Source organism: Leucoraja erinacea, chromosome 2, assembly GCF_028641065.1.
Source record: "Leucoraja erinacea ecotype New England chromosome 2, Leri_hhj_1, whole genome shotgun sequence".
Classification (NCBI taxonomy): Eukaryota; Metazoa; Chordata; class Chondrichthyes; order Rajiformes; family Rajidae; genus Leucoraja; species Leucoraja erinaceus.
This window is the reverse complement of record NC_073378.1, coordinates 81,722,703-81,736,813: the sequence shown is the minus strand read 5'-3', so window position 1 is coordinate 81,736,813 and position 14,111 is coordinate 81,722,703. Positions and strand designations below refer to the sequence as shown.

The 14,111-nt window shown below is 43.5% G+C and overlaps 1 protein-coding gene across 4 annotated transcripts in view; it reads left to right on the top strand.

Moving 5' to 3' along the window:
* Nucleotides 1–14,111, top strand: part of osbpl3b (oxysterol binding protein-like 3b) — a 158,657-nt gene that overhangs the window by 123,265 nt on the left and 21,281 nt on the right. For all 4 annotated transcript variants that reach the window (XM_055659396.1, XM_055659404.1, XM_055659380.1 and 1 more), the window contains 3 exons: nucleotides 137–281; nucleotides 1,643–1,787; nucleotides 9,172–9,298. In XM_055659396.1, the coding sequence (XP_055515371.1) occupies nucleotides 137–281; nucleotides 1,643–1,787; nucleotides 9,172–9,298 (417 nt within the window). The remainder of the gene's footprint in view (nucleotides 1–136; nucleotides 282–1,642; nucleotides 1,788–9,171; nucleotides 9,299–14,111) is intronic.

The window sequence follows — 14,111 nt, the reverse complement described above, 5'->3', positions numbered from 1 at the left end:
CTTAAACCGTGTTGAGAACAGCTCAAACAGCTGTAAGATGTTGTTCAATGTGTTTAGCTGAAATAGATTAAATATACCAAGTATATTTCTATGGACCTGCCTAAAAGAAATCTCAAACATTCAACTTTCTCCTCAGATATGGAGACCATTATGAGTGGAATAAAGTAACCTCTTGTATACACAACATTCTCAGTGGACAGCGGTGGATTGAACATTATGGAGAGATTGTCATTAAAAATACAGCAAGTGACATTTGCCAATGCAAGCTGACATTTATGAAGGTATGAAATGTCTCTTTTTAGGCATAGACATAGAAAATAGGTACAGGAGGAGGCCATTCGGCCCTTTGAGCAAGCACCGCCATTCATTGTGATCATGGCTGATCGTCCTAAATCAATAACCTGTGCCTGCCTTTTCCCCATATCCCTTGATTCCACTAGCCCCTAGAGCTCTATCTAACTCTCTCTTAAATCCATCCAGTGATTCGGCCTCACTGCCCTCTGTGGCAGAGAATTTCACAAATTCACGACACTCTGGGTGAAAAAGTGTTTTCTCACCTCAGTCTTAAATGAAAGGAGGAAAGGAGGAAAGCTCATGTTTTTTTTAATTGATCTGTCTTTCAACCATTGCTTGCTTAAACACACATTCTGTGTCAGATATGTGTGATTATGAGGGCGTGTGGACGTGTCCTTTACCTGTTTACTAGGACAAACCTATATTTAGTTTATGTAAACTACTTCTGATGACATTGGCCTACTTTTGTACTGTGCGCTCTATGTTTAAGCTCCTGCAACTTTCTGAAGGAAGTAGGGTGAATAACCAAGTAAAATGGGGGCTGTCCTTGTGTGCAGAAAAGAATCAAGTGAATCCTGTCTGGTCAAGACTCTCAAACTGCATACCTGTCACGGCACTGCTTGTCTCAACTTGTTGTTGGCTTAATTCAAAAAGCAGGTTCTGTTTGTGGCTGGTTTATTCCACATGCACACAAAAGGTAACACTAATAATCATCTGTACTCCAGGCTTCACTTCACCATACTGGACTTCCTGTTGTGTGAAAGAAAATAGTAAAGGCAGGAAAATTAAAGCTTTAATCTGCTGCTGCATGCTCTGAAGTTCCCAAAAGCTTACTGCTCTAAAGAAAAAAACCTGAATCTACAATTTCATTCTGAAAAGGTGATTTGAAATGTGAAGTAAATTATCCCAGCGTTACAGCTAAACAACCTGGCTTGCAACCATAAACCAGGACAATGAACATTGCTATCAAGGCTAAGAATTTATTGATGTAATCTTCAAGGACCTTCACAATAGCCACCTTGAATAATCGTGTTATTACCAGACCAATGTTGGGGAAACTAATGAACAGGTTACTAAAGCCCTTTACACAAAGCACTTGAAATTAAATAGTCTAGATTTTGATTTGAAATAGTGTATGATGGTTTTATTACATTTAGCTAGAATAGCATGGCAAAAATCAAAACTGATGGTCCAGTTTAAAATGGTAGTTCTGAGAGTAGAGTTTAATACAAAAAAAACAGTTAAATATCACTTGCATCACATCCATCTTTAATGTTTACAGCAGTTTTAGTATTTGATGGTCATAATTCTGTTGCATCCTATGTACAAATTATCTTTGATATTCTAGGCTAAGTATTGGAATTCAAACGTTAATGAGGTTGAGGGGATCATAATGAACCAAAACGGGGAAGTAATGAATCGACTATTTGGAAAATGGCATGAAGGTATATATTATGGAACACTCCCATCGGCAACATGCATCTGGAGACCAAGTAAGCGATTTGAAGTCAAACAACATAATATCTGTAGCATTACTATAAAGCTATTCCATTTTTTATTGAAAGAAGGGCTACTTTATGAAAATTATCTTTTTTTCTTTAAAGGACACATATACAGGGCCCTCCATTGTATTTGGGACAAAGACCCATCATTTATTTATTTTCTCTGTACTCCACAATTTCAGATTTGTAACAAAATAGTTAAAGTGCCCTGAAATGGGGGACTATGTATAAACACTGCTGTCATTTCTACATGGTGAAACTAAAATGTATAAAAACAACCTTTATTAAAATCTGACAATGTGCACTTAGATAGATATAGATAGATAGATATGCCATTTATTGTCACTATACATGTACAGTGAAACTGAAAGCTGCTCGTACTCAGTGCATACATACAATTTTACACCAAAAACAAGAAACAGAAAAAAAAAACAGAAGGGAGATGGGGGGGGGGGGGGGATAGGTGCACAAATTCTACGGCGCTACATACATATATACATATATACAGATGGAAGTCCGTGTTGGGCGGTGTAGTCAGTGCATGTGTGGATTTGAATTTATGGTAGATATAATTCTCGGGAAGCAGCTATTCCTGAGTCTGTTTGTCCTGGATTTGATGCACCTATAGCGTCTTCCAGAGGGCAGCAGGTCGAACAGTCCAAACGCAGGATGGGAGCTGTCTTTGGTGATCTTCTTTGCCCTGCTAAGGCAGCGGGAGGTGTAGATGTCCATCAGGGAGGGGAGAGGGCAACCAATGATCCTCTGCGCTGTCCTGGTTACCCTCTGAAGCCTCTCCCTGTCTGCCATGGTGCAGCTGCCATACCATGCTGTAATGCAGTATGTCAGCAGGCTCTCGATGGACGAGCGGTAGAAGGTCAGCAGCAGGTTAGAGTCCAGGTTGTGCTTCCTGAGGACCCTCAGGAAGTGCAGCCGCTGCTGAGCCTTCTTGATGACCGCTGTCGTGTTGTCCGTCCAGGAGATGTCAGCCGCGATATGGACGCCGAGAAACCGGAAGGTGTTGACCCTCTCCACACACTCGCCGTTAATGTGTAGGGGGACTAAGTCGGTGCTGTGCCTCCTGAAGTCGACAATGAGCTCTTTTGTTTTCCTGGTGTTCAGAGCCAGATTGTTTTCTGAGCACCAGGTTGTCAACTTCAGGACTTCCTCTCTGTAGGCTGCCTCGTCTCCCTTTGAAATAAGTCCGACCACAGTAGTGTCGTCAGCAAATTTGACGATGCGGTTGTTGTTGTGGGCCGGACTACAGTCGTAGGTGTAGAGACAGTATAAGAGGGGGCTTAGCACACAGCCCTGTGGGGAACCGGTACTCAACCTGCGAGTGGAGGAGAGGTGGGGGCCAAGTCTCACAGTCTGGGGCCGGTTTGTGAGGAAATCCTTAATCCAGGCACATGTGACAGTGGGGAGGCCGAGAGTGACCAGTTTACCAATGAGGATGTCCGGGATGATTGTGTTAAAGGCTGAACTAAAATCCACAAAGAGCATCCGGACGTAGCTCTGCCCCTGCTCCAGATGGCTCAGCACAGAGTGGAGAGCTACGGTGATGGCGTCTTCTGTGGATCTGTTTTGGCGATAAGCGAATTGGTGGGGGTCGAAGTCTGGTGGTAGATAGTCCTTGATGTGCTGGAGGACCAATCTCTCGAAGCACTTCGTGATTACCGGAGTGAGGGCAACAGGACGGTAGTCATTAAGGCTGGTGATGGGAGACTTCTTCGGCACAGGGACGATTGTGGCTGATTTTAGGCAGGACGGAATAACTGCCTGGGCCAGGGAGAGATTGAAAATTCTGGTGAAGATGGCAGTGAGCTGGTGGGCGCACGCTTTGAGCACCTTACCAGGGACTCCATCTGGGCCGGTAGCCTTCTTGGGGTTCACTGCCAGGAGCACCCGTCTGACATCGTGTTCCCCGACAGTGAGTGGGGTAGTACAGGAGCCAGGTGAGGGTGGGAACAGGGCTGTAGCAGGTGAGTGCTGCTGTTGTGATGTTTCAAAGCGGGAGAAGAAGCAATTTAGCTTTTCTGCCAGCGGCGCACTCAGGTCTTCTGACTTTGTGGCACAGCCTCTGTAGTTGGTAATGTCTTGTATGCCCTGCCATACCTCCCGTGTATTATTGCTGGACAAGTGGGACTCTATGCTCCTCTTGTGATCCGCCTTGGCCTTTTTAATACCACTTTTCAGGTCGGCTCGAGCAGCCCTGTACAGAGCTCTGTCACCTGACCTGAAGGCAGCATCGCGGGCTCTGAGGAGTGTGCGGACCTGACTGGACATCCAGGGTTTCTGGTTTGGGAAAACCCGTATGTTTTTGTCTACAGTCACATTTCCGATGCAGAACTTGATATAGTCCAGCACTGATTCTGTGTGAGTTTCCAGGTCCTGGTGTTCGAATATGTCCCAGTTTGTCTAGGTAAAGCAGTCCTGTAGATTGGAGAGTGCATTTTCAGGCCAGGTTGTAACAGATTTTATGGTGGGCCTGGCACTGCGTCTGAGGGGGGTGTAGGCTGGAGAGAGCAGGAGGGAGAGATGGTCTGACTGGCCGAGTTGGGGGAGGGGGATGGCTCTATACGCGTGCTTGATATTGGTGTAAACATGATCCAGCGTGTTCACCCCTCTAGTAGAACACTTGACATTAACCACAAGTAATTTTTTTCTATTGCTAATCTCAATTTGTGGAGTATAGAGGCAAATAAATAAATGATGGATCTTTGTCCCAAACATTATGGAGGGCACTGTAAGTGTCAATTTTAGAAAAGCAGAGTTTGCACAACAAGCAAGGACATGACAAGGTGTGATCATTTTATTGTATTTCCATGTTGGGTTTTTTTTTTAACACATTGCCATCAGCTGAGCTCGCACTTCTCTGACATTTAATAAAAATCACAAGGGAGTGAGTAGACCTTCATTTGAATATTTGAAGGTCTGGAATATAATTGCCATATTCCTTGGCTGTCCCCATTTTTGCCACAAGCGGAATTTGAATTACATATCCGATGTAAACAATATTGAAGGGACAAGAGCTATTTCAGGCTGGTGCTGAGAATTAGGTTAGTGTTAAGTTGGTTAGTGCTAGGGTGGTGCCGAGAAAGGTTCAGACCAATAAACACCATTCCTGCTGTTATATGTTTAATAATTAAACTCTGAAATATGTGGCACTGATTACAATTGGAAGTGCTTGATAAATGGACATATTTGCTGTGTGTATACAGTAATGTTCTTTTTACCTTTTACGGTGAACTATACAGTGTGATTTTCAGCAGCTTCATCAAGCTAACTTATACATAACCAGGAATCTCAGTGAATAATGGTGTTTTCCTTGGGTGATTTTGATGTTTAACATTTGAAACACTTTCTGCGTTTTAAGAATACAGGTATTTTAAAATGAAATAGAAGCAATACATTTCGATGGGTACAACTGAAGCTGACAAACTCATACTTGATAGATCAGGCTGCATCTGTGAGAGACAAACCATCAGAACTGGGAAGGAGACAAAGCTTGTAAATTACAGAGAGGGTGAAGAAAGGGAATGCCTTAGATGAACTAAATCCAAGGTGACCCTGGTGCTTGGCTATAACACACTGTTGGAATGCTGCATGCTGGTACAATGAAGCATCGGCACAAGTTTGACGAAGTGCATTGCAACTTCCAACTGGGTACATTTCAGCCTTTGATTAATTATTAAATACTGCAAATTCAGGTAGCGATTTCTGTCAATTTCCCCAGAGAATTATTGACCTACCCAATGCTGGCCTGCTGGCCATGCCTCCCTAATTGGGGCAGTACAGTGGCGCAGCCGTAGAGTTGCTTTCTTATAGCGCTAGAGACCCGGGTTTTTTTCACTGACTATGGTTGCTGTCTGTATAGTGTTTGTACATTCTCCCTGTGATCACGTGGGTTTTCTCTGAGTGCTTTGGTTTCCTCCCACACTCCAATGACTTATAGATTTGTAGGTAAATTGGTGTCTGTAAATTGTAAATTGTCCCTTGTGTGTAGGATAGTGCTAGTGTACGGTGTGATTACTGGTCGCCATGGACTCGGTGGGCTGATGGGCATGTTCCAGGTGCGACAGAGGTTCACCTGCATCTCCTCCAACCTCATCTATTGCATCCACTGCTCTAGATGTCAGCTGATCTACATCGGTGAGACCAAGCGGAGACTTGGCAATCGCTTCGCCGAACACCTCCGCTCGGTCCGCAATAACCAACGTGACCACCCGGTGGCTCAGCACTTCAACTCCCCCTCCCATTCCCCATCCGTCCTCTCTGTCCTGGGTCTCCTCCATGGCCAGAGCGAGCAACACCGGAAATTGGCGGAACAGTACCTCATATTCCGCTTGGGGAGTCTGCATCCTGCAGGCATGAACATTGAATTCTCCCAATTTTGTTAGCCCTCGGGCTGTCTCCTCCCATCCCTCAGCCTTCGGGTTCTTCCTCCTTTTTCCTTTTTTCTCCCCGCCCCCCCATCAGTTTGAAGAAGGGTTTTGGCCCGAAACGTTCCCTATTTCCTTCGCTCCATAGATGCTGCTGCACCTGCTGAGTTTCTCCAGCATTTTTGTGTACCTATGATTTTCCAGCATCTGCAGTTCCTTCTTAAACACATTTCCGCTCTGTATCTCTAGAAGTCTACTCTGTATTTTGCAGCTCTTACATACTGCTGCCTGTGTTCTCACTTTCTAACTGCTCACATTCATTCGTTTGTCAGATAACCTTGTTTACAGCTTGTCCCCATGGTGAGCATTGGTTTACCTGATCAAAATGTAGCCCACCCCCTCATTTCCTGCTGCTAAACAGCTCCTTTTTGTCTCATTTTCCTTTTGATCAAAAGACCGAACCTGAAACACTAGTTTTGTTTCTCTTCCCACAGATGTGGCCTGACCTGTGAACGTTTCCAGCATTTTTTTGTTATTTCGGATGTCTGGCCTCCGCTGTTTTCTTCTTTTCTAACTAGGGAAGAATATTGCTGCTTATTGATTTTTTAGAAAAGATAGTGTTTGTAGTTCAGTGATAAATTGGATAGATGTCTGGTGCACTTAAAGCACAAATGTTCAGGACTTGAAGGCTGTGCAATTTCATAGCTGCTAAATCTTAAACAATATGCTACCTTTACAGTAGTATTCTTCTGAAGGTCATGGCCTGGAGGGAAATCAATGTACTTGAAGCCCTGTGATAGGGTGAGTTGCAGAGAGAGAAGCTGTGAAATAGCAAAATCTCCCAGACCTAGGATATGTAGTTACAAGTTTGATTTTTTTTTTTTTAAACTGCCGATGCTGGAAATCTGGAATAAAGAGGAAGTGGTGGAAACACTCAGATCAGCACCCGGGGGAAATAAGCAGATCTTTCAGATGAAAGCCCTTTCACAAATAGGAAAGGGAAAACAAATTAATTTTAAGTGCAAATATTCCCCCCCCCCCCTGGAAAAAAGGTTTTCTTCAGCCTGAAATGTTAACCAAAGATCCTAGGATCTTTGATGTTAACTGTTTCTTTTTCCACAGGTGCTGCCTGATCTGCCGAATGGTTCTAGCATTTTCTGTTTATAAGCTACAAGTTTGTTACAGGACACATTAACTGCAGGTCATGGCTTCATTAAAAATGATCTGCTCAGATGATTAAATGCATATGTATCATGTTAAACTTCTGCTATATGTTTAACATCACCAAGTGATATGAAGTGTGAACATCTCTCTTCCCCTCCGTCACCCTTCACCTGTCCCAGTTTGGTGCTGGGCCCGTTACTGTTTGTCATCTACATCAATGATTTGGATGAGAACATAGAGGGCAAGATTAGCAAATTTCCTGACGATACAAAAGTGAGTGGTTTTACAGATAGTGAAGATGGTGGTAAAAGATTGCAGCAGGATCTGGATCAATTGGCCAGGTAGGCAGAGGAATAATTAATGGAATTTAATACAGAGAAGTGTGAGGTGTTGCATTTTGGGACGTCGAACAAGGGCAGGACCTACACCATGAATGGTAGGCCTCTGGGGAGTGTTGTAGAGCAGGGGGATCTAGCAGTACAGTTGCATGATTTCTAGAAGGTCGAGTCACAGGTAGATAAGGTGGTCAAAAAGGGTTTTGGCACTTTGGCCTTCATCAGTCAGAATATTGAGTATGGAAGTTGGGAGGTCATGTTGCAGTTGTATAAGACGTTGGTGAGACTGCATTTCGAATATTATGTTCAGTTCTGGACACCATGTTATGGGAAAGATATGGTCAATCTTGAAAGGGTCCAGAAAAGATTTACGAGGATGTTGCCAGGATTAGAGGGTGTGAGCTATAGGGAGAGGTTGAGTAGGCTGGGTCTCTATTCTATGGAGTGCAGGAGGATAAGGGGAGATCTTATAGGGGTGTACAAAATCATGAGGAATAGATTGGATAGATGCACAGAGTCTCTTGCCCAGAGTAGGGGAATCGAGGATCAGAGGACATAGGTTCAAGGTGAAGGGGAAAAGATTTAATAGAAATCCGAGGGGTAACATTTGCACACAAAGGGTGGTGGTGTATGGAACAAGCTGCCAGAGGAGGTAGTTGAGGCTGGGACTATCCCATCGTTTAAGAAACAGTTAGAGAGCTACATGGATAGAACAGGTTTGGTGGGATATGGACCAAGCGCAGACAAGTGGGACTACTGTAGCTGGGACATTGTTGGCCAGTGTAGGCAATTTGAGCCAAAAGGCCTGTTTCCACACTGTATCACTCTATGACTCCCTATGACTCTAACTCTGATGTCTGACAGCCTAACTGATAATTGAAGTGGCACATGGATGAATGTGCCTTTTTGGTTTATTGGGGCTGGTTTTAGGAAACTAAACCTATGCAGGCAGTTCTCTGTATTTTTTAAGCTGATTAGTCTATTGGGCTGCGTAACAAGTGGGAAGCTGGTCAGACTTGGCAATTCAAGAAAATAATCTGAGGATTTGAAATGTATTCAAGCACTTGTTCACAATCCAAATTCAAAAATTACTCTTTTGTCTATTGCTAATTGTGATAAATATCACCACCAAATATGTATGAAGAATCAAATATTTGAGTCGAGCTTCTACTATTTATAATTGATGTGGAATGTAGTTGTTTTTTTATACGTAACAGGCCCTATCTGCTTTGAGTAACCATTTAGCTGAGGAATTGTGTGCATCGGGATTTCTGTGATAAAATCAGAAGTAAACATGTATTTGTATGGTGCCAAAAATTAGAAAAGAGCTGTTTGTGAAAAATTGTTGTTCATCTTTTAAAGTATTTCTGAGGATTACTCTTATTTCCTGTATAACATTGATTGGAAAGATATTTGGCAGCGATTGCTATGTTCTGATTTTTGCATCGAAACCTGTGTGTTGCTTTGCTCTGAGAGGTTTTATATTTTTTCTCGTAGATTCCATGCCAAAAGATTTTGAGCAGTACTATGGACTCACCAAATTTTCACTGGGATTAAATGAACTGGAAACTGATGAAAGATCATACCTTCCACAAACTGACACAAGATTCAGACCTGATCAAAGGTACATATTTACCAAATTCATCTCCATGATCACTTATGTTCAAAATCTGCAACCGTTCTCGAGTCTTGTACTGACGATAGAGATTGGTTTGTAACTTCGAATAACAATTTACATCACCAGTTTAGAGAAAGGGACCTGACCTGAAATGTTGACTCTTCATTTAGCTCTACAGATGCTGCCTGACCCGCTGAGTTCCTCCAGCAATTTTTTTATTTGTTCACACATGCTCAATGTTTTCCATGGACAATGGATCATTTTGAAATGGTGACAACAGATTTGGCTTGTAGTCATTTGTTCTGAATGAAAACTTGACCTCCAAGCCCAAAACATCACTCGCCTTTTGCCGTGACCCCTGTCATCTTTAGAAATTTATTCCATGTAACTCCAAATATGTCAGTGTTTTTTGGTTATCTGATCCCAGAATATAGAGTGGTGAATCTCTGGAACTCTCTGCCACAGAGGGTAGTTGAGTCCAGTCCATTGGCTATATTTAAGAGGGAGTTAGATGTGGCCCTTGTGGCTAAGGGGATCAGGGGGTAAGGAGAGAAGGCAGGTATGGGATACTGAGTTGGATGATCAGCCATGATCATATTGAATGGCTCGAAGGGCCGAATGGCCTACTCCTGCACCTAATTTCTATGTTTCTATTTCTATGTTTCTATACCCACTTCACAAATCTTTTTATTGCTCCATCTCCTTGGTGTAAACCAGAGGGTTGCTCTGTTCATTCTGCTTGATAAACCCCTTGCTTTGAGATTATCAGCTAAAAAGAAAGAAAAAAAACAGCCTTTTTCAAGAATGGGCAAGTTGTAATGCTCTTTGTCGGAGCTGGTATTGGTCAGCCATTTAACTGGCTGCCACCATAGTTTCAGGCACGAGTGGGTGGAAGATACAATCACCCATGAAAGCATTGGCAATAGCAGCAGTTCAGAGTTGGAGTTTGTCAGGCATGAGGTCTTAGTTTGACATTTACACAGTATTTATCATCAAGAAATGCGTTTGAGTTATAACATTATTATAGAACTTTTGACAAGCCTCAAAGTAAAACTTTATAACAACTTGTAAAAGTAACAAGATCTATAAGTGTAGGAAGTAACTGCAGATGCTGGTTTAAACCAAATATAGGCAAAAAAAAGCTGGAGTTAAAGCCCTGTCCCACGGTACGAGTTCATTCCAAGAGTTCTCCCGAGTTCGCCCTGAATCGAACTCGGAGATTTACGATAATGGCCACTCGTCGGTACTCGGGGCTCACATGGACATTTTTCATCATGTTGAAAAATCTTCACGTCTTCCCGTGCTTACCTGCCGTTAGCGAGTCTTCCCGAGTACCTGCCGTTAACGCCAAGAGACGTCCGCGAGCTCCGACGTACCCGCTACGTTAATTCTCCGTGCTTATCTGGGGAGCTCTTGAAATTAACTCGTACGGTGGGACAGGACTTCAACTCAAGGGGTCAGACAGCTCAACTCAAGGGGTCAGACAGCATCTCTGGAGAAAAGGAACAGGTGACATTTCGGGTCAAGAAGAAGGGTCTCGACCCAAAACGTCACCTATCCCTTTTCTCCAGAGATGTTGTCTGACTCACTGAGTTACTCCAACTTTTTGTGTCTAACAAAATCTATAGTTGGCCCTGCAGATCTTCAAATACATAATTTCTGACAGTAAATGTTGTAGATATTTGGCATTTCAGACCTGCACTGGTAAAAAGAGAGCAAATTCACCACAAATATTGCATGACCTGTATTTCCTTTTTAAAAAAAAAAAAATTTCAGCTCATATAGAACTCCAGTTGCTTTTACATCTAAATTGACCATTTGCAGATACTGCCCCCAGCTTTACCCAAATTTGGGGATCTAGATTCTTGGATGTCCAAGATATGCAACTTTTAAATTTTAATCAGCCATTAATTAATACAGTGAGAAGTCGACTCTCCGGAGCGCCGGAGACCCGGGTTCGATCCAGACTATGGGTGATGTCTGTACGGAGTTTGTACATTCTCCCCATTTTCTACGAGATCTTAGGTTTCCTCCCACGCTCCAAAGACGTACAGGTATGTAGGTTAATTGGCTTGGTGTATGTATAAATTGTCCCTAGGATAGTGTTAATATGCGGGGATCACTGGTCAGCACGGACTCGGTGGCCGAAGGGCCCGTTTCTGCGCTGTATCTCTAAACTAAACTAAACCGCAGTGAATACACTGAAATTCCACACGCATGAATCCTCAGGCACACCCTTAACTATGTTATGAATAATCTAAAAAATGACTCTCCCTTGACAATCCCAATTCTTTCTGCCTCTCTGGTGTGTTTCTATTTGTTGATGTTCAGTTGTGCAATCACCATGTATGAATTCTGGTAGTTTCCTCATTCCTTACGTCAACAATAATTGTTGAATCATTTTGTACCTTCCTGCATGTGTGAACATTCACATCTGAACATGGGAAATACGGAATAATTACCTGTTTTACTGCATAACTTCATAGGAATACACCTATATTACCACAGCAACCACATATAAATACTCGGATTACGAAAAGTTATGAATGTTATTTGCAGTATTGGTACCACCCAAGATCAATTTATGTAAAATGAAGTGGTTGTTAATCCCATTTTACATCAAAGGAATGCAAGTCAAGTCAGGTCAGGTTTATTCGTCACATACACATACGAGATGTGCAGTGAAATGAAAAGTGGCAATGCTTGTGGATTGTGCAAAAAAAAACTACAAAACAGAATGGAACAGAATCACATATTCACATATTACATATTTGTGGGAGGGAAAAAAAAGAAAAAAACAGCAATTTTAAAAAGACACAACACAACAGTAAAATGGTACAGTGAAGTTAGTCCCTGGTGAGATAGGAGTTTACAGTCCTAATGGCCTCTGGGAAGAAATTCCTACTCATCCTCTCCATTTTCACAGCATGGCAACAGAGGCGTTTGCCTGACCGTAGCAGCTGGAACAGTCCATTGCTGGGGTGGAAGGGGTCTCCCATGATCTTGTTGGCTCTGGAGTTGCACCTTCTGATGTATAGTTCCTGCAGGGGGGCGAGTGTAGTTCCCATAGTGCGTTCAGCCGAACACACTACTCTCTGCAAAGCCTTCTTGTCCTGGGCAGAGCCGTTCCCAAACCAAATCGTGATGTTTCTGGACAATTGCCTGAGGTGGTAAAGGCGCTGCCTTACCTTAAGGGCCTGTCCCACGAGCATGCGACTGCATGCGACTAGCGCGACCAAACCGGAAGCGGGGGCCGCAAGGAGGCCGCACGGAGGTCGAGTGATCCCCGTACAGGGCCTGTCCCACAAGCATGCGGGGCAAGCGCGACCAAACCGGAAGCGGGGGCTGCGCGGAGGTCGAGTGATCCCGTACGAGTTGACGTGAAGTTCGAGCGAAGTCCACGGGAACTTCGCGCTAGGCCCACGGCGTCAAGACGCTGCGTACGCCATCGAGACAGTGCTTGCGGCGTCGAGGCGGTGCATACGGCCTCAATGCGGCTGTGGGCAGGCAGGCCATTGCAGCACGGCAAGTCATTGTGATGTGATATCATCTTTTACAAAAATCTGTCGGAGCAACGCAAAACATCTGAGAGAAGGTGCTTGTGTTTTGATTATTTTTTAAATGGGGCCATTATTAACCATATAACCATATAATGGGGCCATTATCAAGGGGAAGGGGAAATGATTATTAGTTCCACTATTGAATTCAAACCAAGACTGGTTGTTCTCATCCATGTTTGACCGTGAGATGAGCTTGAGATGACATGCCATATCTTCAAGGCTACCTATTTTCACCTATGCCACCTCTTGCTGCAATATCCTCAATATAGCTCAAATCCCTTTGAAACACATTTATTCTGTGTTACCTCTAGTATAAACATTAAAAATTACTGTTGACTGACCTCCCATGTTCTACTTTGCATAAATCTGAAATTATCTCGCATTTTTCTGCTTGTGTTCTCACCCTCACTATCCAATCAATAGCCAATAGGTGCAGGAGTAGGCCATTTGGCCCTTTGAGCCAGCACCGCCATTCAATGTGATCATGGCCAATCATCCCCAATCAGTACCCCGTCCCTGCCTTCTCCTCATATCCCCTGACTCCATTATTTTTAAGAGCCCTACCTAGCTCTCTGTTGAAAGCATCCAGAAAACCTGCCTCCACCATCCTCTGAGGCAGAGAATTCCACACTCACCACTCTGTTTAAGAAAAAGTGTTTCCATTCTCCGTAAATGGCTTACTCCTTATTCTTAAACTGTGGCTCCTGGTTCTGGACTCCCCCAACATCGGGAACATGTTTACTGCTTCTAGCGTGTCCAAACCCTTAACAATTTTATATGTTTCAATGAGAATCCCTCTCATCCTTCTAAACTCCAGAGTGTACAAGCCCAGCTGCTCCATTCTCTCAGCATATGGCAGTCCCGCCATCCTGGGAATTAACCTTGTAAACCTCAGCTGCACTCCCTCAATAGCAAGAATGTCCTTCCTCAAATGAGGGGACCAAAACTGCACACAATACTCCAGGTGTGGTCTCACTAGGGCTCTGTACAACTGCAGAATCCCCCTCTTGCCCCTCTGTTGGCTTCCAGCAAATTAGTGCAGGAGAGTTTCTTGCCCTTGTTTACTAATTGGTCAACACACTATTCTTATCCCGACCTATCTCTAAAACTACCTGCGCAGAATATCTATGCACTTCCTTTCTGATTTCCTGCTTGATCCATGTTTGTAATTATTCCACCATTGATGGTAATACTTTACCTGCTCACATCACTCATATATGTGAAGCATTTTTACTGACCCCGCCACCTCCTTACATTGT